General features: G+C 42.0%; 1 protein-coding gene across 1 annotated transcript in view; it reads left to right on the top strand.

Moving 5' to 3' along the window:
• Window positions 1-25,015, top strand: part of LOC123512746 (homeobox protein cut-like) — a 414,328-nt gene that overhangs the window by 308,324 nt on the left and 80,989 nt on the right. Inside the window, 1 exon segment of the mRNA XM_045269319.1 lies at window positions 1,054-1,092. Within this exon segment, the coding sequence (XP_045125254.1) occupies window positions 1,054-1,092 (39 nt within the window).

A 25,015-nucleotide genomic window follows, 5' to 3' on the forward strand; every position in this document is an offset into this window, starting at 1 on the left:
ATACGGATTTTACTATACTGGCAGTGTAGAAAAGTGTTAGTTTTGTTAGAAAATGGAAATATAACACACACACACACACGTACACACACCTAAATTCTAATCCATTTTGTGCATTACCTGAACTCAGAAACCATAATGAATTAGACACGTAAATAAAGAACAGACCCGTTGATGAGCTGGCACTGTTATTGAACGTTCTACTTACACGCATTCTTTTATCCATTCAGAATCAGATGCATATAATTACCACTACAATTTGTACCTATACCATTCCTACCACGTCCCCTTCACTGCTACCTCCCACTGCCTTCCCCTGACCATCCCTCCACTACTGTCTGTTCCATGTTATTTCCTGCCTGTCAAACTGCGATGATAATGTAGCTCCAGTCACTTCATTACGGACACACGAAAAGCTTCCTCCTCATTAGGTATCAGCAATTCAAATGATTGACGATTACTGACAATAATCCAAGGTTCCACCATCAATATTTCATGACCTGTCTGTTCCCTGGCTGTCAAAAGTTGCTGTCACACAAAGTAGCATGATTAGAGGGAGAGAGAGAGAGAGAGAGAGAGAGAGAGAGAGAGAGAGAGAGAGAGAGAGAGAGAGAGAGAGAGAGAGAGAGAGAGAGAGAGAGAGAGAGAGGTGGTTTTCTCTTCTAATGTAAGAAAGTAGGAGTGAATAGAGAGAAAAACATACTATAAGAAAGAGAGAGAGAGAGAGGGGTGGCTTTCTCTTCTAATGTAAGAAAATAGGAATGAATACAGACAAAAACAAACTAATAGAGAGAGAGAGAGAGAGAGAGAGAGAGAGAGAGAGAGAGAACAAACAAGCTCACTCCATACATTGCTAATATAGAAATGAAAACTGTATCAGGATGAGAGACAAACCACTAGTAAATAATCTGTTGTTTTAGTGACATTATTGCCAGCACATGTTAACTGCCCTGCTCTCTCACTCACACACTGAAAACTCAATGCAATGCTGAATAATACAACTGCCCCCTGTGTGTGAAGGACGGTAATACAGTGAGCTTTGTTTTTGTATTGCAGCTTGCCGTAGGAAACCCGATCCTTGCCTGATGCCAAATGGTCAGTACTTACCTTGTCTCTGTGGACTTCAAACCACTCCTCTCTTGTTTGCTTGATCGTCACCCCTCACTCAGTCAATCAGCTTGCAAACCAGTCTTTTCTCTCAGTGCAGGTCAATCAGTCAGTTAATCAGTCAGTTAATTTGTGCTAATCCTCATTAAGTCAGTCTTATCTCATTCAGTCAGTCAATGTTGTAAACCCAACAGATTCTAGTTTTGTCAGTCATTTCTCAGTCAGTGAATCAATCAGTCAGTTAACTTATTTCCAACAAGCTAGTCAGTTTAACCAGTCAATTTAGCCAATCATCTAGTCAGCATCTAGTCACTCAGTCAGTCAATAAGTCCTCAATCAACTTGTAAATATTTCTCCTTGACAAATATTCCCCTCACACTCCTTCACCCTCCCACACACTCACTCTTGTCACTCACTCACTACGTTTTTTTTTCTCTCTTCACTAAGATTGACACTTCAGATTAACTCGAAAGCTGTAGTGATGTAAAGTAAAGTATGTGTGAGTGTCTTTGCTTCTCCCTCTCTCTGTTACCTTGCCTCCCCTTACCTTGCCTCTGTAGTGATGAGTAACACTTGTATATTGCTCTTGTATAGTTGGTATAGAGAGAGTGAGAGAGGGAGTGAGTGGTAGAGTACGGTGTGAGAAGGAGGGCGGCGCTGTACAAGCTGGGAGGCGCCTAAATATAGCACACGGGATGGATTGCTACAGTTCCCCCTCTTCATTAAATTTTCCGCCATCAGCAATCAGCAGTCCGCCAGTGGTACCAACGTAACGCACACTCACACACGAACACACGAAGAAATATCACGAGGAAACATGAAGTAAAGAACACAACACTTATAATACACCCATGAAATATTGTTATTATGTATAGTTTAAAAAGCACGATTCTCTTTCCTATTAAGAAGATACACTTAACATACACGAATACTAGCAATATATTTCAAAAAAGCTTTGTATTTTGTCCATTATTTCGTTTAGAGCGTTATAATAAGAGGTAGATAAGGTGGATATGTTACTATTCATTATTTCGTTACCCAGTACGTTATAGCATCACAACGAATTAGTTTTACGAATAAATTGAAGTTACTATTCATTATTTTGTCTTCTAGTACGTTACATCATTTAGAATTTACAAGTGGATATGTTGAAGTTTTTAGTGCATTGAGTGACATCCTTTCCCTGGTCTCGCTTCGTTGTCTGGGGGGGAGGAAGTCTAGTGTGTAAAATACCGTCAGTGGAAGCTTGAGCCATTAGTGCCATCTGGCGGCCGAGGATCCCATCAGAGCGTGCGTGTAGCGTCCCTGGTCGAGTGTTATTAACGATCATGCAAACCCGTAAATCCATCACGATATCAACCTAACGTCATGCACTTGTGTCGGACCCTCCCCTGCCCCTCCCTACTCCACTCCCCTCCCACCCCTCCCATCACCTCTCCCAGCAAACTCTCCTTTTACTCCTATCCGTTTTTTTTTTTTTTTTTGTGTGTGTGTGTGAGTGTGTGTCATCTTTGAGTGCATCTGAGTTCGTTGTTCATCTCCCTCTCTCTCTCTCAACCGTGCAGAGAGAGAGAGCGTGGGCGGCATCGTGCGGCTGTTTTCAGTTAGCATCTGGTTATTCGGTAATTGGATGTAATGGGTAATAGACGAGGTAGCATATGGTTGATTGTTCCCCAGCCGTGTCAGAGATAATGGACCTTAGTGCGTGAGTCATGAGGGAAACGCCTTGCCCTGACCCCAAATAGGTTAATGCTTAAGAGTCATTATAGCTTGGGAGAGAGGGAGAGGGAGGATGGTGTTGGGGTGTTGGGGAAGTAAGGGTGTCAGTCGCATGATTCAACTCCCACCTCTTCCCCTTCCCTCCCTTGTATCACTATCATGGGAGAAAGTGACATACGTGTGGGGTTTTAAGGGTTATGTTACCGTGTGTGGGCCTTGAGTGTCGCCCTTAGTGTCCCTGTGTCGTGTGGGTGTCATGTGCGTGTCGTGTGCGAGTCTTGTGTGTATCGTGTTGTCCTCCGATCAAGTTGAAATCAATAGTCTCTTGCACTTCAGCCAATCGCTTTCTTCTTGGTCTCAAAGGTGAAGGGCGGCGGTTCCTCGTGTTGCCTGTGAAAAGTTGTAATTACCTGTGAAAAGTTAGGTGTATCTTGTATCTCTTCCGTCTTATACAAAAAAATATATTAACCTCCTCAATACTGGGAAGCCTTTTTACCTTAAGTTTTGAGTGTGATTAGACGATTTTATTGGCATTAGGAAAGGTCTATGGAGGTCAGATTAACGGCCAGAGTCTTCACTATTTTAATCTCCCACATAAGTTTCTGAAGCTGTATAAAAATCACTAAATAGTAAGCAGAATGAATATGGAAATGCGTCTTGGTACTGAATGGGTATATATATATTCTAACTCTTCTTGTTTCTATCTATTCTTTTTTTAATGTCTGTGAAAAGTTATAATTTCAATGTGTTTTTGTTCATCGTTTTTATAGAGAAAATTTAGTTCCTGCCAAATCATTACTTTCTTTTCTATCACCAATCGCTTCCTTCTCGCTGCAAGAGGTGAAAGGTGCCGGGAACTGGAAATTACCTGTGAAAACCTGTTATCATCTTGTATCTACCTTGTATCTACCTTTCCCTCAAACGCGTTCTGAATCAATACTCTCTTTTTCACTCACAAATCGTTTCCTTCTTAGATTCAAAGGTGAGAGGTGAGGCGAGGCGTAATATTAACTGGAATATTGCAGGAGTATTTACATTCCTTCAACAAAAAACAAGTATAAACCCTTTTAATACTGGGACACATTTTTTACCTTGAGATTCGAGTACGATTAGAACGTATTGACATTAGGAAGAGTCTATGGAGGTCAGAAGATTAATGGCCACAGTCTTCACTATTTTAATCCTCCAACATGAGTTTCTGAAGCTGTATAAAATCACCAAGTAGTCACCAGAATTAATATGGAAACTCGTCCTGGTACTGAAAGGATTAAGTTTAAATCGTCTTGAATCTATACTCTTGTTTCTCTCACCAATCGTTTTCTTCTTACGTTCAGAGGTGAAAGGTGAAAGAGACACGATATTGCCTGTGGGAACCTGTACTTGTCTTTTGTTTGTCTTTCCTCTCACGTTCCTAACACCTTCAGTAACAGAGCTCGTGTTCTCAAACGCTGCGCTTCACCTCCCCTATTTCTAAAGGTTTTATTTAAATTGACACAAGTTTTTAAGGTGTTTTACGGTTCTAGAGGCAAAGTGACAAGATTTCTGTATTGTTAACTGGAGAAACACTCATGAAAACCCTGCTAATCATCTCTGTGGCATTGGAAAACAGTCGTGGTAGAGAGCAAAGCATTTTTAAATACACAGCTTCCTATGATTCAACAAAAAGGTAATTAGACACAAAAACTCACCTGGCAAAGCACAATAACACCAAAAATACACCTGAACACAAAATAAACCCCCTAAAAAACACACATGATAAAAAGAAACGAAAGAAATTGAATCCAAAATCATAAAAAAAAAAAAACATTGAATATCACTCCCTCATATTTTCCCTCCTTCCCTTCCCTCCTTCCCTCCTTCTCTCCTTCCCTCTTCTCCTTCTCGTGTCTCTCCAATCGAGGTCGCCAATCACATTAGTAGACCAAGCAAATACCTTTCGTGGTCCACAGTGGTCAGGAAATTCTAAGGTCACTCAACTGGGATAATACGCGTTTCCAAGTGACCTGGGCGACCTTATAGGGAACGAGGAGCCGCTGGTGACCTTCAAGTGGGATCTGAATAGGTTCAAACACGAAAAAAAGGATCAGATGTGGTATTAGGTGAGTTTTAAAGGTTTCCGAGGGTTTAGTCGCCTTCTGTGGGTTCTGGAGAAGGTTTGAGGTTCTCTTAGGGTTCGCTGTGGGTTTTCATTGTGTTTTTGTAGGTTTGAGTCAGGTTGGAATAGGTTTAGGAGTGTTTGTATAGGATTGAGAGGAGTTGTGTGGGATTGAGAGTGAATTCAGAGAGAGAGAGAGAGAGGAAGAGAGAAAATGAAAGAGAAAAAGAGAGACACACACACAGACAGAGAATAATCAAATAGAAAATAACAAAACACACACAAAAACACACAAGACATAGAGAGAGAAAGAGAAAGAGAGAAAGACTCCATGTGTGTGTGTGTGTGTGTGTGTGTGTGTGTGTGTGTAGTGGGGTGACCTCCGCAGAGTCGGGTAGATACAAATTGACCCTTTTTTTGGTGTTTTTTGGGTGTTGGCAGCATTACTCGTGGCCTTTCGCCCTCGCAACGCCAGACTTCACCTCAAATAACGACACGCACCACAAAAAATCGCCACCAACTAAACTCAAAGACAAAATTACCTCACATCATTGTTGTTATAAGAGAGAGAGAGAGAGAGAGAGAGAGAGAGAGAGAGAGACGCATGGAGGGAAAACAAGAAAGGAGAGAAGGGAGAGATGAAGAGAAAAGAAGGGAAAAAAATAGACTGATGAATAAGGAAGAGAAGAAAGAGAGAAGGAGAAGGAGGAATGAGAAGGAAGAGAGAGAGAGAGAGAGATGAGGTGTTTTATGTACGTTATTCTCTCTCTCTCTCTCTCTCTCTCTCTCTCTCTCTCTCTCTCTCTCTCTCTCTCTCTCTGATTGCAATTCATTTTCATTCATAATTTGAGTCGCCTCGGAATATTTGATTGCGATAATGTGATGTCAATTTTTTTTCTTTTTTTCTTTTTTTCTTATTTTTCTAGCTCGTTCCCTTTGAGATTTAAGATTCGAGTGTACATCTCTCTCTCTCTCTCTCTCTCTCTCTCTCTCTCTCTCTCTTTTCTCTTTATTTTCTCCTTTTTCTTCCTCTTTCTCCTTCTTTCTCTCTTCTTCTGTCACTTTCTTATTTTATTCAATCCTCCTCTCCTCCTCCTCCTCCTCCTCCTCCTCCTCCTCCTCCTCCTCCTCCTCCTCCTCCTCCTCCTCCTCTTCCTCCTCCTCCTCTTCTTATTCTTCCTTTTCCTCCATATCTTTTCCTCCCTTTCCTTTCCCTTCTACCATTCTACCTTTCGTCTTCCTTCTGCCTCCTCCTCCTCCTCCTCCTCCTCCTCCTCCTCCTCCTCCTCCTCCTCCGCCATCAAAGCTCTCCCAGTGTCCAGAGAGGCAAGGGAAACCGCTCATTTGGTTGTTAAAAGGAGGATTTTTGTGGGAAACTTAGTACATTTGGTGGAGTGAAATCGTGCGAGTGAGTGAAACGAGTATCTGCTAATCTTGTGCTTTTTCGTCGTTATCGTCACCTGAACCATCTCTCTCTCTCTCTCTCTCTCTCTCTCTCTCTCTCTCTCTCTCTCTCTCTCTCTCTCTCTCTCTGTTTTTTGGTCGCATTTCTCACTTTTTTGCTTCCTTTCCTTCTATTTTCTTTATTTTTCTTCGTTATTTTTATCCTTCTTTCCTTCTGTTTGTATTTTTCTTCCTTCTTTTCTTCCCTTCTTCGTTTGCATATTTATCATCTATTCCTTTCTTCTTTCTTTCTTTTCCTTCTCATTCCATCCTTCCTTATCATCATATTTTATCTTCTCATCTCTCTCTTCCTCTCTCACATTCCCCCTTCCCCTCTCCCCTCTCTCCTCTCCTCTTTCCCCTCTCCCACCTCAAATCTTTCCTTTCTTCCTTCATTCTATCTGTACTTTTCCCCTTTCCTTTCTTTTCTCCTTCGTTTGCATTATTAACTCTTCTTTCCTTCTTTTCCTTCCTTATCCCTCTCACGTTCCCCTCCCTCCCCTCTCCCCTCTCCCACCTTTGACCCGCTGTTTACCTGGGCGAAGAAACTCAGGTGGATTCCAGCCTAGCGGGAAGCCATCACTCAGGGAAACTATGAGAATAAATCTATTAAAAGTTGGCTTTAATTCTACGCTTCACAGGAATACAAATTGAGGGAGACGATATATCTACGCTAAGGTATTGGCTCTCCCCCTCTCTCTCTCTCTCTCCCCCGCTCCCTCTCTCTCTCCTCCTCTCTCTCTCTATCTCTCAGCCTCTCCCTTCTCCCTCCAGAAAGTTGAATTTTAACGACCCTCGCGTGTACTTCACTCGGAAAAGTTTGCAACACGGGAAAAATTACGTGTATTTGTGTGTCTGAGAGAGAGAGAGAGAGAGAGAGAGAGAGAGACGTGCTATGTGGGTAGGAAATGTGGAAGATAAGGAGGAGGAAGAGGAGGTGTACAGGCTGCAAGAAAGAGGAAGAGGATAGGTTGAGGAAGGAATCAAGAGGAGATGGAGGATTAGGAAGAGGGGGAAGACAGCATTTAGGGAAGGAAGAAGAAGAGGAAGAAGAAGAAGAAGAAGACTTACCTGGACACATAAGAAAAAAGAAACAGAGAAAGAAAGAAGAGGAGAAAGAGTAGAAAAGAGGGAGAAAGAAGAGAAAGAGAAGATAGACTACTAACACTACCTCACCACCACCATCACCACCACCACCACTACTACCTTCACTTTTCCTCTTTCTCTCGACGCCACAAATTTGAGAGGGTAGTTCTGGCGGTCGTTGTGTTAATTCAGACTGATCATAAAGGCAGTATTATTAGCCCTGATTGCTGCAGTGGCGACACGGGAAGCGGGGAGAGGGAAGAGGGAGTGTTGAACCTGAAACAGCCGCCGAACTGAGGGAAACAGGTGTGAGAGGAGAGAGAGACGTGGGTGACAGATAAAAGAAGCAGTGTTTTTTGTGCTATTTTTCGGCCTTTGTGGGTTTATGATGTGCTTTGAAGGCCTTTGAAGAGTGAGAAGAAAGGGTTTACGTGAAGGTATCTGTCTCTCGAACAAAGTGTATGAGTGAAAGTAAAGGTGTGTAGGTGAGTTAATTTCCAGGTAACAAGGTGAAATTATAAAGTTACTCGTATATTTTGAGTCTTGAAGGAATGGAGAGATTAAATCCTTTTTAAAGAGATTCTGAAACCTTTATTTGTCTCACCATAAGAGATCAAAACCTCTTTTTTGTTTTTATGGGATCAAAACCCTTATCAAGTACATTCTAAATTTATTACTTTGTTTTCTTAGTTTTTTTTTTTCATATATTTGCGCTATATATCGAATTCCTTCTTTGTATATTTGAATTCTGATAGCTAAGCGTTCAAAGAGATTTAAACCTCTTTACGTAGGATCAAAATAAAGAATAGCGAATCAGAACCTTTATTTTCTTCATCTTTTCATCATAAATCTTCACTTTTTCTAATATTTCCAACACTAACTCCTCGAAATTGTAGTTACCCTTTAAAAACTACAAAAAAATCCATATAAAGAATTAAACTAAAAGGGTTTTATTATCATTAGAGTATTGGATTCTTTTCGGTGTCGTGAGCGTGTAGAAAATAGAAGAGATTCCACCCCGTTTTTCTTTTCAAGGGGAAACTCCTCTGAAAACACGATCTATTTAATTACATTCTCCTTACAATTACTGTGTGTTTAGTTAGCTTGATGGATAGGAAGCGAGGAGGAGGGGACGGAAGGAAGGATGGGAGGAAGAAAGTAGGGAGAGAAAAATATGAGGTGGAGGAAATTACAACACACACACACACACACACACACACACACACACACACACACACACACACACACACACACACACACACACAGAAACAGACAGACAAACAGAAAGACAGACCAAGAGAAACAGAGACAAAAACACCAAATCACTTTTTTTATATTTTGTATCATTTTCACCATTTTATCATTCTCTTCCTTGACCTTCTCTCACCTTTCCCTCACTCTCTCTCTTTCTCCCTCTTCCTCTCTCCCACTCTCACTCTGAATCAGCGGAGTACCACATCAAAACAAGCCGAAGAACTCACCTTGACTCGCCTTTCTTCTCCAGCCAGCTCATTAAGACGCAGGTGTGAAGAGGAGGAAGGAGAGGAAGGAGGGGAAGGAGTAAGGGACAGGGGTTTTGTGGTTTAGAGAGGAAGAGGAGGAGGAGGAGAAGGAGGAGGCGAGGTATCAGACATTCAGTGATATTTGTGAAGGGAAAGAAGAGGACAGCAACAAGGAGGAGGAGAAAAAGGAGGAGAAGGAGAAGGACAAGGAGTATCTGAAATTTGATCCCATCAAACACAAAATCACTAAAAAATGAACTCCAGCACAGAAAAAGCCTCGATAATCAGGAAGCTTGAGTTGAGAAAGGGACCGGGCAAGTTTTCGAGGGTCTAGATGCAAATGAGACCGGCTTCACTCGCGCCTGACAAGCAGAGGCGCATAAACAAAACATAAACAAGGGAGGAGACGTCGAGGAATGCCACCCGAGAAGGCATAAGTCACGTCAGCGCGCTCCTTACACTCATAAAACACGCGGGAGATGAAATCCACTTGAAATCCAACTCGCACATTTGTTTCCGTTTTTCAGAATGCGGATTCAAAGGTTCTTCTTAGGACTGGCATCGAACCTCCACGTTAACCTAATAAATTGAAGCAGAGAGGAGTCACACACACTGGAGACGTGCCAACTATCTCTCTCTCTCTCTCTCTCTCTCTCTCTCTCTCTCTCTCTCTCTCTCTCTCTCTCTCTCTCTCTGCTTTTTGCGTGAATTCTGTCTCATTTCGTGTTCCCATAATTCTTCATACGCTCTCTCTCTCTCTCTCTCTCTCTCTCTCTCTCTCTCTCTCTCTCTCTCTCTCTCTCTCTCTCTCTCTCTCTCTCTCTCTCTCTCTCTCTCTCTCTCTCTCTCTCTCTGTGTGTGTGTGTGTGTGTGTGTGTGTGTGTGTGTGTGTGTGTGTGTCAGCCTTGTCAGTACAACTCTAGATTGTTCGGTCACTCAAGGACACACGTAAACAAAGACTAAGAATGTATCACTTTTCAATAGCACGTTTTACTTTTTTGCCCTCTTACATCGCGAGAGAGACAAAATTGTGTGAAAAGAACGTAAAAAGGCAAAGAATGATCGCCGCTGTCTTCCCTTCTCCCTCGTGTGATGCAAGATACGTTGAGAGTAATAGATAAAATAACGAAGAATTTCCAGGGAGTCGCTTTCTTACCGTTCCCGTACGTGTGGGAGACGGGGAGGGAAAGTAACAGTTGCCAGATGCACGATGAGTATCAGAGGCAAGCGATAAGATAAGAGACTAAAAGAAGCATGTTTGATTTATATATATATATATATATATATATATATATATATATATATATATATATATATATATATATATATCTCTCTCTCTCTCTCTCTCTCTCTTGCGACAAATCATCCACAAATCGATGTTATTTATTTTATTATTTTATTTCTTTTTTCTCTTTCTGACATTTTTATTCTCATTTTTCTTCCTTCCTTGAACTCTTCGTCTATTTCCTTCCTCCTCCTCCTCCTCCTCCTCCTCCTCCTCCTCCTCCTCCTCCTCCTCCTCCTCCTCCTCCTCCTTCTTCTCTCTTACCCCCCACAAGGTTTTAATGGGAGGGAAAGTCTCGTGTGGAAATTGCCTGAGAGAGAGAGAGAGAGAGAGAGAGAGAGAGAGATGTAGTTTACTTATGTCATCTGATTAGCACGTCTGTTCTGTGTATTCTCTCTCTCTCTCTCTCTCTCTCTCTCTCTCTCTCTCTCTCTCTCTCTCTCTCTCTCAAGGCTGGCAATAGTATGGAATTAGGCATGTTATTCTGAGCTCGAGTGTCGCTGAGGGAATGACACACGAAGTCACGTACAAAGCTGGTGAATTGTAAAAATATCGAATTTTCACACTTCGTCTTCCTTGTCTGCGAAATATAAAAATGACTTCATTGTGGGGAGGCAGGGAAGGAAGGAGGCAGTTGGAGAAAGAGGGAGAGGGAGGAAAGAAGTAATGGTGGGAGGAAGAAGGGGGAGAGAAGGAGAGAAGGAGGAGGAAGGAGAGAAGGAGGGAGGGAAGGAGAGAGGAGGGAAAGCTTAAGTCCCTCTGGTGTGTTGAAAATGTGCTTAGTGTTCAGTAAAGTATTGATTTATTGCTGCATTTTGGGTTAAGAGAGAGAGAGAGAGAGAGAGAGAGAGAGAGAGAGAGATTGTCTATAATACCTTAACTGTTTTCTTTCCTCATATCTCTCTCTCTCCCTTTCTCTCTCTCTCTCTCTCCCCCCCCTAATCAACACCTCCCCCCCACCACCCCTTCTTCCTCACACCAGATATTCTACTAGTATCGTAATCTAACAACTATTTCGTCACCTGTTACGTCATTGGCTCATTTTTGCGTCGCGTGAGGGAGAGAGAGACTTGTGGGGGAAATTAGTCCTTATTTGCATGTATTCTTAAGGCGGAAAGTCCATTGGCGTGTTGGGTTTTGAAAGTGGCTATTGTCTGTAGAGTGGGGAGGGGAGAGAGAGAGAGAGAGAGAGAGGGGAGAGTAATAGTTGTTTTGTTTGTGGTGGTGGTGGTGGTGGTGGTGGTGGTGGTTGTGGTGGTGGTAATAGTGGTAATAATAGTATAAATTGTAGTTACTGTAGCAGATGTATTTGTTTTCAATATTATAAGTAGCAGTGGTAATGGTGGTAGCAAAGTAGTAGTAGTAGTAGTAGTAGTAGTAGTAGTAATTATTGTTGTCATAATAGTAGTAGTGGCAGTAGATGATACAGTAATAACAGCAGTAGTAGTAGTAGTAGTAGTAGTAGTAGTAGTAATAGTAGTGGTGGTGATGGTGGTGGTAAGGTTGACACAAGGAACACAAAGACAGAAAACACATATTAGCATAGAAAAGAGAAAAACTGAAGGCAATGTGTTCTATTAGTAGGAATTTGGTACATTTCCCGTGAATTAAGCATTCTGTGGCTGTGACTGATCTGTTTGACTTGTATTCATCACTTCCATTGAGTCGCTCGTTAATACACAGCCAGATTTTCCAGGAATGATTCTACTTGAGTTTACCATTAAAATAAGTAGACGAGAATAGGAACGTGGTTGTTTGTCTATCGTCATCATTGGTGGAGTCTCTCTGTCCAATGAAGATTAAATTAAGAGAAATTAATGTTTTTTGGGGGTTTTTGGCCATTATTTTGTTGTTAATTAGGTTAGGTTAGGTTAGGTTAGGTTAGGTTAGGTTAGGTATGTTTTCTTTCCCTCGGTTTGTCTCTTTTATTGTTTTTTGGAGTTTGGAAAGTATTTGGGTTCATGAATATTGCTTCAGACCTAAATTTCAACAGTGAAGAGTGGTAATGAGTGAAGCAGTGTTGTTTGAGTGATAATGTGCATGTTTATGTATGTAGTGTGTGTGTGTGTGTGTGTGTGTGTGTGTGTGTGTGTGTGTGTGTGTGTGTGTGTGTGTGTGTGTGTGTGTGTGTGAGTGTGTTGCTCAAGCCTGCTAATCATCTTGTCTTCATTTGTCTTTTTTTTCGCTTCAATATTTTTCGTTGTTACACTTTTTGCATCAGTATTGCGTTCATCACCACCACCACCACCACCACCATCACCATCACCACCACTGCAGATGACGCCTCCTCAATTCCCATTTTCTTTAACCAAAACACAATGCAACACGTCACATTTTCTACGATACATCAACCTTTCATTTACTTTCAATAACTTCATTTCTTTCACCTTTATTTTTCACCTTACCTGTTTACCTTTGATTGAAAAAATAGGGTTACCTTTACCGTTTGTACCTGTGAAGTTCATTTGAGTTGAATTTCATTTATTAACACTTTTTTCATCATATCTGTATCTCAACTTAAATAATTTGGTCTTTAAGGAAACTGGCAATCAAGTGGACCTGTTTTTATAATCCTTTGTTGCCTCGAACCAGCTTCTAATGTCCCACAAAAAAAAATAAATAAATAAATAAATACTTCGTGAAATGTTGCCGGGGCCGGGACGAGGCGGGACGGGGTGGTGGTAACGCGATGTGGGGCGATATATTTTTTTTCACCATATCTGTGTCTCACCTTATCAATACCCCGTGAAGTGTTACCGGGGCGGGGCGGGGTGGGGCGTTGCGGTTCAGTGGTAATAAAGGACGGGGCGATATATTCTTTATTTTTTTTCACCATTTCTGTATCTCACCTTATCAATACCCGTGAAGTGTTACCGGGGCGGGGCGAGGCGGGGTGGGGCGGTGGTAATAATGGGCGGGGATGGTCCAGCTTAAGTCTACAATTAAAGTTTTGCATCGGGGCACTTTTGAAAGGGGAAAGTTAACCATTACATACCAGATCATCATCAGCTTACCTTCTTTCCCCTCATGTGTTTAAGCTACCTCCCTCTCTCCTCTCTCTCTTTCTCCCTTCTCTCCCCCTCTCTCTCGCTCTCTCTCTTCCTCCCCTCTGTACTTAGCTCTCCTCCTTTGCTTCCCTCATTTCCTCCTTTCGCCTCCTGCTTCTCTCTCTCTCTCTCTCTCTCTCTCTCTCTCTCTCTCTCTCTCTCTCTCTCTCTCTCTCTCTCTCTCTCTCGATTTTTTATTTCTTTTTGCGTGTTTATTTCATTCCTTCGCATTCCTGGTTATTATTTTTGTCGTGTTTTGCTTCATACCACGTGAGAGAGAGAGAGAGAGAGAGAGAGAGAGAGAGAAGGAGAAATGCATGTTCTCCCGCACCCTTCTCTCGCCAACCCTCTCTCTCTCTCTCTCTCTCTCTCTCTCTCTCTCTCTCTCTCTCTCTCTCTCTCTCTCTCTAATACGAGGTCGAGAATATTACATTTTTCTTTGCTATTTTTCTATATTTTTTTGTTTTCTTTCTTATTTCCCTCTTTATCGCCTCGTTTCTTATTCCTTCCTTCCTCCACCTTGCTTGTCTTCCTTGTTACGTTATGAAGGCAATTTCTTTCTCTTTATCTCTAATATTCTCACTTGTTTTCTTCATTTTCTTCTTTTTTTCTCTATCTCTCTTTCTCCCTTTTATCATTATTGTGGTTGGTTCTTATTCCTTCCTTCGGTTCAATGTTCTTTTTTTTTTGTTCTTGTTTTATTTGCTTTTATTTGATCTATTTTTTTTTTGTATCGTGTTTTTTTTTTTTTTTCTTTTCTCTCTCTGCTTTATTTATTTCTATCTTTAAATTCGCTGTTTTTTTTTTTTTGTCATTTTGTGCCTTTTTTTTCGTCTTAGTTCAAAAAAAATTTTTTTTTTTTTTTCTTCTATTTTATTCGTTCGTGTTTTCTTTCATTTTCTTATTTTTCTTTTATTCCTCTGTTTCATTCACTTTTTTCCTTGTTTTTTTCATTATTTTTCGCCTTTTTTTCAAGTTTCTCTTTTTTCTTCTTTATTTTTCGCCTTTTCTTCAACATTTCTTAACTATTCTCTATTTCGTTCGTTTTCATTTTTTTTCTTATATTTATTCGCTCTATTCCTATTTATCCCAATTTTTCTTTTATTTTTCCGCCTTTTTTTTTTTTTCAACATTTCTAAACTGTTCTCATCCTCTATTTCGCTGCTTAAGTTTGCGTTCGTGTTTCGTTTGTTTTCGTAGCGTTTCATTATCCGTCGTAATTGTTTTCTTAATCATATAATACTTGGCGATTCCAAAGACTCGCTCATTTCTTGCAATTACTTTCATTCGATCATTATTCGGGATTATTTGGGGGCGTTTGAGGTAGATTTCCTTTGGTTAGTCTTTCTTTAAGCTTTCCTCTGCGTCTTAATTGTCTTCTCCTCCTCCTTCTCCTCCTCCTCCTCCTCCTCCTCCTCCTCTTCCTCCTACTCCTACTCCTATTACTACTTCTTCCCCACATCTGTACCCTTCCTCCCTCGCTTCTCTCCCTCTCTTTCCCCCTTCTCTCCTTCTCATTCTGTACGTTCTATTGCTTCTTCTCTTCCTCCTCCTCCTCCTCCTCCTTCGCTTGCATGCTAAACACACATCACACGGCCATTATCTCATTGTACATTATTCATTCTTATATTTCTCTTCCTCATTATCCTCTGTTTCTCTCTCTCTCTCTCTCTCTCTCTCTCTCTCTCTCTCTCTCTCTCGCTCTCGCTCTCGCTCTCCATAACAGCCTATTAGTTGCAAAAAAAAAGCAAAATGAAAAAATTATATGCAAGCAAATGTAGATTAACTGACAGGGGATTGGCAGGGGAAGGATGAAGGGTATTGCAGGGAGGGCAAGGGGAAGATGACAGGGGAAGATAGACAGGGGAAGATAGACAAAAGAAGGAACAAGAATCAAATAACATAAGGGAATGGTGAGACAATTTGCAGGGTTTGGCAGGGAAAGAGGTGAAATCCAGTACAGGTTAACGAAACAGGGGAACGAGCTAAGAATCACGTGACATAAGGCAGGATTGAGTGGTCTGGCAGGGTTTGGCAGGGGAAGAGGTGAAGTTCAGTACAGGGTAGGGAAGATAAGTCAAAGGAAGATTGGCTTGGCTGGAAGAGGAGGGCAGGGGAAGGGATGGGAGGGGAAATGACTACAGTAGGGGGTGACAGAGGGCAGGAAGGGGATGGAAGGGGGAAAGGGGGGTGTTAGTTGCGTGAGTAAGAGTCATCACACATACTTGTCAATAAAACTGATGACTTAGAGACGCCAGGGAGTAAGACAGGGTCCCTCCTCCTCCTCCTCCTCCTCCTCGTTCTCTTCCTCCTCCTCCTCCTCCTCCTCCTCCTTTTCTTCTTCCTTCATTTCTCTTATTTCTCAATCCTTTATCTATTTCTTCTTAGTTTTCTTCCTTTCCTTCTGTTTTTATCTCTTTCTTCTCTACAGTTTTCTCTCCTCTTCCTCCTCCTCTTCCTCCTCTTCCTCCTCCATCATTTCTCTTATTTCTCAATCATTTATTTATTTTCCTTAGTTTTCTTATTTTCTTCTTTCTTTTCCATTCCTTCTCTACAATCAACTCTCCTCTTCCTCCTCCTCTTCCTCCTCCTCCTCCTCCTCGTCCTCCTCCTCCTCCTCCTCCTCCTCCTCCTCCTCCTTCATTTTTCCTACTTCTCAATCCTCTATTTTTCTTACTTTTCTTCTTCTCCTCCATTTTCACCCTCCTTTTCTATAATTCTCTCATTTTTCCTTTTCGCAATAACTCCTGAAACCGAGTCCGGATAAACGAAATGGTGACGACTTCATAATTCGGATAATAGAGGGAGTTATGGAAAGTGAGTCCGGATAATCGAGGCGTCCGGATAACTTGCGGAGTGTTAAGGGCAGTGGAGCGACTTAACTCAATCTTCGGACCGGCCTCGCTTACGTCCGGTTAATCGAGGTATCCGAATTAGAAGGAGAGAGAGAGAGAGAGAGAGAGAGAGAGAGAGAGAGAGAGAGAGAGAGAGAGAGAGAGAGAGAGAGAGAGAATAGATGAGAAATGAATGCTAAGGAAGGTTACAGAATGAATTTAGAGAGACAGAGAGAGAGAGAGAATAGATAAGGAACAAATGACAAAGAATGTTACAAAAGTGAATTTACAAAGAGAGAGAGAGAGAGAGAGAGAGAGAGAGAGAGAGAGAGAGAGAGAGAGAGAGAGAGAGAGAGAGACAAGCTATAATTCAGACCAACTTTTACTACTGCCTAAATATAATCAAAGAATGGGCTTTTTTTTATTCCCACGGCTCGGGGGAAGACAGGGAGAAACCCAAATGACCACCTTGAGACAGCCAGCAAGTAAAACAGACCCGGGATGGCATAGACTGACTGTTAAAAGGAATTGAATCGCCTATAATGAGATCAAATACTCCACATTTCACCCGATAAAGGATCACATCGTATACTACAAATTCCAGGCGAGGGAGAACAAATCACATGAGAAAAAATTGCAAAAAGATCATCTATTTTTTCGACTGAGGAGAATCGGAATGCTTAAGATGGAGTTTTGGTGAGTCATAGGAGGATCAGAGGTTGGTGAGTGGTGAGTGGTGAGTGGTGAGTGGTGAGTGGATCGAATGCTGACCCTAATAATCCCCACCACTCATATTTCCCGTCATGCATCACCGCGCTGGGTAATATCACAAGATTGGAATGGTGATGACGATGATTGGCGAGCGGGCGTTAGACTTCTGTGTGTGTGTGTGTGTGTGTGTGTGTGTGTGTGTGTGTGTGTGTGTGTGTGTGTGTGTGTGTGTGACTGTATATTTCTGTGTACGTGTGTTTCTATCAATACATCTGATCTAACCCTGTGTGTGTGTGTGTGTGTGTGTGTGTGTGTGTGTGTGTGTGTGTGTGTGTGTGTGTGTGTGTGTGTGTGTGTGCGTCTGTAGAAAGGAGTTATGGATGTGGCGACAGCGTTGAGTCTCTTCTAATCCAACACAATGTTCCCTTAATGTTCCGGATTGAGGAGACGGGAGGACCTGGAGACACCGGGAAGGGACGGGAGGGGACGGGAAGGGGGCGGGAAGAGCGAGGGGTGTTCCAGGGCAAGGCGGGAAGATTAGGTGTCCCTCACTGTTCTGGAATATGATCATTAAGTTGTGGTGATTAAAATGTGTGTGTGTGTGTGTGTGTGTGTGTGTGTAGAGGAGAGTGAGAGAGAGAGAGAGAGAGAGAGAGAGAGAGAGAGAGGTCATTTAACAGTAAGGAGCAGTGAAGTTATCCACGTGATGAGATTACTTATGACGTTTCTCTCTCTCTCTCTCTCTCTCTCTCTCTCTCTCTCTCTCTCTCTCTCTCTCTCTCTCTGTAACTCCTTCCTTTCTTATTTCGTCTCCTCTCTTACTCCTTCCTTCCTTTCTAGTCACTCTCTTCTCTCCTTCCATTTCTTTCCTCTCTCTTTCTCTCCTCCTCCACCTCTTACCTTTCTTCCTTCTCGTCTCCCCATAACTCCACCCTTTCGTACTGTCTCCTCTCTTACTCCTTCCCTCCTCTCTAGTCACTCTTTCTGCTCTCTCCCTCTCCCTCTTCTTCTTGGCTGCGGTACCCAAGGACCCAAAAAATACGAGGGGGGCCGCTATGACCGTAAATCTAAGGCAATTGCATCATTGATCGCTTGCCACTACCTTGCATGACCAGACGAACGCAGGGGGAAGCTCGACAAACAGTGCAGGGGGTCGGCGGCTTAATCTATCAGAAGGGAAGGAGTGGCAAAGAGGGGGAAACAGGGTGGGGAGTAAGAAGGGAGGGTGCAAAGTGGGGTGAATGCATGCAGAGGGAAAGGAAGGGAATAAGGGAATGGTTAAGTAGTAAGGGGAGTGACTGTAGAGAATGAGGGAGAAAGAGAGAGAGAGAGAGAGAGAGAGAGGGAGAGAGTTTGAGGTGAAAGTTGCCAATAAAAAAGAGGAAATAAAGGAAAAGGAAACATATGAGGGGAAAAAATATATAAAAAGACAATGACTTTAATGATAACGAAACTACGGAAGAATAAAAAAAAGATAAAGACACAGAGAGAAACGGAGGATAAAAAGAGAAATAAGAGACAATTAACTATTTCAAATACTCAACATTACCTGTCATTATCATGGGAAAAAATCATGATTGGGGGGAAAGAAGGAAGAGTAAAAGTAGGAGAGAGAGAGAGAGAGAGAGAGAGAGAGAGAGAGAGAGAGAGGAATTGAAAAACTGTTACTTTGTCGGAAAATGAGGTGGAAGAATGGGAGGAAGAGGAGGAGGAGGAGGAAGAGGAGGAGCAGGAGGAATGACTTGACTTCCTTCTTACTTCAATACCTCTCTTCCTCCTCCTTTTTTTTATACTCTCTTCTTCCTCCTCCTCCTCCTCCTCCTCCTCCTACTCCTCCTACTTCTCCACATCTCCTCCTTCTCCTCCACTTCCCTTTCCTGTAACACATTGAAACGAACAACAACAACAACAACAATCAAGCAAGAAACAAACAGAACTAAACACAAATCCAAACCACTAAATAAGAAAAAGAAAGAAAAAGAAAAAGAAAGAAAAAAAGACATATCGAAGCTTCGTGCCGGTTCGCTTCGGTTCACGGGGAGTCGAGGCAGCGTGAGTACCAGAACCAGGCGAACCAGGTGAGCCAGGTGACATTGGCAACTTGGGCTCCTCCTATCGACTACCAATCACGCTAAACAAGTCACGTGAGCCATGAACCGAAGACCCACGCGAGGCAATTGACCTATTCACTCCCCCAACTCCTACTCCTTTCCTCTCTGTGGTCACCTTCACTGCGACTACTACTACTACTACTACTACTACTACTACTATTATTATTATTATTATTATTATTATTATTATTATTATTATTATTATTACTATTATTATTATTTCTACTACTACTACTACTACTACTACTACTACTACTACTACTACTACTACTACTACTACTACTACTACCTCTCTCTCTCAAAAAATAAAGCTCTTTTAGCTAATGAATTCCTATGAAAAGCCAGATATTATAAAAAATACAAAACTCATTCTCTCTCTCTCTCTCTCTCTCTCTCTCTCTCTCTCTCTCGCTCTCTCTCTCTCTCTCTCTGTGCCTGCATGCAACCTCCGCCCCATTTTGACCCCTTAATGGCCGCTGTTGCAAATTTACATCTAATTTTGCTGTCCGTCTGCCTAGGGTGATCGGAGCCGTGAGGGAGGAACAACGCCCTCCTGCACTCTATACTCGCTTCTACTCGCTTCCCTCACTCGCTTACTCGCTTACTCGCTGACTCCTTCCTTGTGTGTGTGTGTGTGTGTGTGTGTGTGTGTGTGTGTGTGTGTGTGTGTGTGTCACGTCAGGATATATTTACCTATCTTATTTTGGTGGTTTTCTGTGTGTGTTGTTGTTGGTGGTGGTGGTGGTGGTGTTTATTCGTGTCATATTTTCCTTTTCATTCCTCGTGTTTTTTTTTTCTCATTCTTCTTGTTTTTGTTCCTCTTCTTCTTGTTGTTGTTGTTGTTGTTGTTGTTGTTGTTCTACTTTTTTTTCCTTCTTCTTCTTCTTCATCTTCTTTTCTTCGTTTTCTCTTTTCTTCTTGTTCCTGTTCTCCTTCTTCCTCTTGTTCTTCTTGTTCTTGTTCTTGTTCTTGTTGTTCTTCTACTTCTTCTCCTTTCTTATATATCCCTTCTTTAATCCCCTATCTTTCATTTCTCCTTCTTCTACTTCTACTTCTGTTCCTCTTACTCCTCCTACTCCTCTTTCTCCCCCTCCTTTTCATAAACCCATAAAAAAACATCCCTATTTCTGTGTCTTCCCTTTCTCCTCTGTATCCTCGCTGTGTCTCTCTTCTCACCTGTGTGTCTCACCTGGCCACGTATTTCTGCTTTAATTACCTGACGTGCGTAATTGGCAAGCAGGTGAGGTAGAGTCTGAAGGCGCGGCTGGTTGGTGCTTCCTCTTCTTCTGTGCATTGATTTATTTCGTGTTTTTATTCTTGTTTTTTTTTTTGTGTTTTTGTGTTTCGTGTGACATTGATTTGTTTTTGGTTTGTTTTTTTGCATTTTTGTGTTTGTTTTTGTGTGTGTTTATGTTGGTTTGATGTTTTTTTTGTGTCTATTTTCTTTTCTTATTTCGTGTTTTGTTTTATTTTTTGTGGTGTTTTTGTGTGTTTTGTGTGAGGATTGATTTTTTTTATAATTTTGTGTTTGTTTCTGTGTTTCTTTTTTTTCGTTTTATTTATTTTATTTTTTTATGTCAATGCTTTTTTCTTATCTGAACTCTAAATGTGAACGAATTTTATGGACAATGAATGTATAACTATATTTACAATGCTGCTAATCTGCCACCACCACCACCACCACCACCACCACCACCACCACCATCGCCATCTATCTATCTCTAAATAAACTCTAGTCAGTCAACCAATAATTTCCTTCACAAACCTCATTACCCCCCAAAGTTTACAAACATTTTTAACTGAATGCTTATCTGGGTCGCAACACAAAAGAATTAAGTGTGGCACCTCGTCTAACCTCCCCCACTGTCATTATTTTCTCATTTTTTGACATCCACATCTGATTTGTAACTTTCCCCAAGCGTCCTTCACACCCTGCTACACCTCCACCCCTTCCACCTCCTTCCCCCTCCTTCCACCCCCTTCCACATGCACCTCCTACACTTTTTTCACCTTCTCCTCCTTTCTCTAAGTCAAAATCGCCCTCTAACCTGTGTTCTCATATTTGTTCTTGTCTTTACAGGTAAGTTGAGCTTTGCCACGACCTCCTTGTGCTGTGTAAGGTAATGTAAGATATTCAATTATACCTGTGAGTCTTCAGGAGTTGTTTGGGAGTATTTCTTAGTGTTTGGGAGTATTTCTGATGGTTTTGGAAGTGTTTCTTAAGGTTTGCGAGTGTTTTTATAAGGATCTAGGAGTGTGTTTTAGTGTTTGGAAGTGTTTCTATAGGATTTTGGAGTAATTTTTAGGGTTTTGGGATGTTTCTTAAAGTCTGCGAGTGTTTTTATGATTTGCGAGGGTTTTCTAAGGATTTAGGAGTGTGTTTTAATGTTTGGGAGTGTTTCTTTAGAGTTTTGGAGAAATTCTTAAGGTTTTTGAGTGTTTCTTATTGTTTTTGAATTGGTAGAACAGTGATTTCTTTTCCCTCGTTAATTTTCTCCTTTTTCGTTAGTTTTTTGGTTCAGTTTTCATTTTTTTTCAGTCTGTCTGTTAGTTATTAGTCTTTCATTTGGTCACGCTTGATTTTCGCTTAGTCAGGCAATCCGTCAGTCAATTAGGCAATGAGGTGGTTATTATTTCGCCAGCCATTTAATCAGTCAATCAGTCGGACAGTCAGTGCGTGAAGACATCAACAGCTAAACTTGCTCGCATTACCAGAAACGCATCTATATTTATACATTTCCCGCTAAGCCAAACACACACACACACACACACACACACACACACACACACACACACACACACACACACACACACACACACACACACACACACACACACCTGTAATCCGATTTTCCAGGTAGAAGTCACCTTGTTATATCGTGGCGTGTTGCGAGGTAATGGTGTCTTTCATAATGGGTGCCAATACCTACTTTGTGTTCCTCTGACCCGCGTTATACTCCGTCCAGGTAGACATTTACTCTCCCCCTTCCTCCCCCATACCGCCATTTCCTCCCCTGTCCCTCCCCTGCATGTCAATTGATAGTTTTTCATCGTCGTGTTGGAGGTATTGGCTGGTCCGATGTCTTGGGAAGGGGAAGGGAGGGAAGGGAGGGAGTTATATCCTAGTCTCCTTTGATCGTCTTTTGTTTTATGTCCCTTCTTTGATCCCCTGGGTTTTGTTTCTCCTCTAGTTTATTCATTTATTTATTTCCTCCATTTATTGAGTGTTTTAGCAGAGTACCGTTTCTCTTTCCCTCTCTCGGTCTCGTTCCCTTCAGGTTTCCGTTGTTTTTTATGCCTTTTTATCACTCTGCGGTGCGTTCTTTATCCAGATAGCCACTTTATTATTACCATTCGCCTCGTGTGCTGTCTGGCCGGCGCAGTTTACCCGTGAATCACCAGCTCAAATTAACAGCGGAATAGAGACTTCACCGCTCATGGATTGGTGCGCGAATGGTCCTTCAGTAGGATAAATTACACGATTCCCCGGCGCAGTGCAAACAGTTACCTTGAATTCACTGTGGGATTGAGCATATGGTGCGCCTCATTACCGCTACGTCGAGGAAAAAGCAACGACCACCTGCGGGACCAGCCATCCTCCCCTGGGAACTGTTTCCGCGCCACTGGGGAGACCAAAGGACGCTCGTGTTTTAGTGTGCCTGTGTGTGTGTGTGTGTGTGTGTGTGTGTGTGTGTGTGTGTGTGTGTGTGTGTGTGTGTTACCTGTAGGACTGTCGCTTATCTGTGTGTGTGTGTGTGTGTGTGTGTGTGTGTGTGTGTGTGTGTGTGTGTGTGTGTGTGTGTGTGTGTGTGTGTGTGTGTGTGTGTGTGTGTGTTCACGGCTATCTAGCCTTGTAATGAAAGCAGCTTGGGGCGATCTGATGATTACGTGATGTCTGGTTTGTGTCTTGTTTTGTGTGGGTGGGTGGGTGTCTCTCTCTCTCTCTCTCTCTCTCTCTCTCTCTCTCTCTCTCTCTCTCTCTCTCATTAAAGTGGTTTACAGCCATGAACTCCCGAATTTCTCCCGCTGTTTTTGCTGCGGGAGTCACGAATCACTGTTGGCTGTGTATGTGTCAAAAGCATCGCAAAAAAGAACCTTCCTCAGCGCGGCGCCACGGGTTCCTTGGCGCGTGAAATGTGGCGCTTTTCCTTGAGGTAATCGCTCAGTAAAACACAGCATTGCATCACCTTGACGGTCGCGCAAACAATTCGTCGTATCTTTTATTGTGTGCCGCTGGTGGTGCGTCCAGGGAAGCTCGTGTTTGTAAGTCGAGAAGTTGATATATGGGATGGCTCAGTGCTTTGTGTTGAGAGTTCCGTGAAGACTAGAGTGAATAGGTGTGGGTGTGATAGAGCCGTGCGTTAGGGAAAAAAAAACTGGTGATTCTCGTGTTTGTAGAGTTAGTTGATGGATAGACTAGTGAAGGCTAAAGATCTATGGATGTAATAAAGGTGTGTGTTAGAAAAAAAAAACTGGTGAATCTCGTGTTTGAAGAGTTAGTTGATGTGACTACTGAAGGCTAAAGATCTATGGATTTGATAGATAGATGTATATGCTAGAGAACACTGAGTTTCCTAAAGTGAAAGCTGTGGATGTGGTAGAGATTTGTTAGAGAAAATTGGTGAGTCTCGTGTTTGAAGAGTTAGTTGATGTAGACTAATGAAGGCTAAAGAAAATTAGATCTTATATGTTAAAAGACCAGTGAATTTCGTGTCTTAGTCAAGAATTTATTAATATTTTGATCAATTTAATGTTTTTTAATACTAATAGGTCTACGTGAGCCAAAGAGGAGCTGGGAATATGACAGAGACACTTGCAACTCACTAATAAGTTAACATCTGTACACGCAGTTTACGAAAAGAAGCTACGTAATTTGCGATAACTTTCCCTGGTGTCCGTCATATGTAATGGTACAAAAAGGCACTTGTCCATTAAATAAACACAAAGACACGCACACACAAAGGTGATTACTTAACGAGGCATTAACTACGCACACAATCAGTTCACGAAAAGATTCAGTGTGATTTAGCACTAAGCCTGGTTGTCATAATTCTTTGCCTCGCGCGGCTTAATCACTCCATAAAACCAGAGCGTCGCAAATGATTTATTCCTGCAGCGGCTGACGAGGAGGTACCAAGGGCGGAGTGCACGCGGCGGGCACCTGTGGGGACTTACAGATTGAATTACCGCGACGTGGGGGAAAATGAATTGAAATTGATGGAAATTATTAAGCATTAGTGACATTTCATCCGAATAATGCCGGGGAATAAAATCCTGATGATCTTCCTAAGTGACAGAGAGGAACAAGATCTCTTTGTGTTATTGGGTAATTTATTCAATTTGGAAAGGTAGTGCGCGGACTAATCACATTTTCGCAACCGGTGACCTGACTTTACTTTACTCTGTTTAGTGGTCGGTCTCTGATTATCTCGCTAACTTCATTACCGGGTGAATGCTGCGGATTATGATGCATAGGACAGCGTGCTCCGGACAGACACACACACACACACACACACACACACACACACACACACACACACACACACACACACACACACACACACACACACACACAAACGCTACTCATTTTCCTAGCTAGTAAGAGAGAGAGAGAGAGAGAGAGAGTGAAGAAGGGAAGTCATACAGTAAAAAACCTCATATTCCAAATTTTGATTCTCACATTATATATTCTCGTCTTTCACTCATTTCTCATCCTTTTAACCTCTTCAGTACCATGACACGTTTCCATATTCCTTCTGGTGACTATTTGGTGATTCTACACATCCCCAGAAACTTATGTGGGGATTGAAATAGTGAAGATTGTGGCCATTAATCTTCTGACCTCCATAAACCCTTCCAAATGTCAATAAAATAGTCTTATCGTAGCCAAACTGTCTTAAAATCCTCCTAAAACATGCCACACTGTCTTGAAATACCCTAAAAAACATGGGTCTCCATATTCATTCTGGTTACTATTTGGTAATCTTACTTAGCTTCAAAATTTCATGTGAGGGATTGAAATACTGAAGACTGTGGCTATTAACCTTTTGACCTCCATAAACCCTTCTTAATGTCCAT

The sequence above is a fragment of the Portunus trituberculatus genome, chromosome 4 (genome assembly GCF_017591435.1).
Source record: "Portunus trituberculatus isolate SZX2019 chromosome 4, ASM1759143v1, whole genome shotgun sequence".
NCBI lineage: Eukaryota > Metazoa > Arthropoda > Malacostraca > Decapoda > Portunidae > Portunus > Portunus trituberculatus.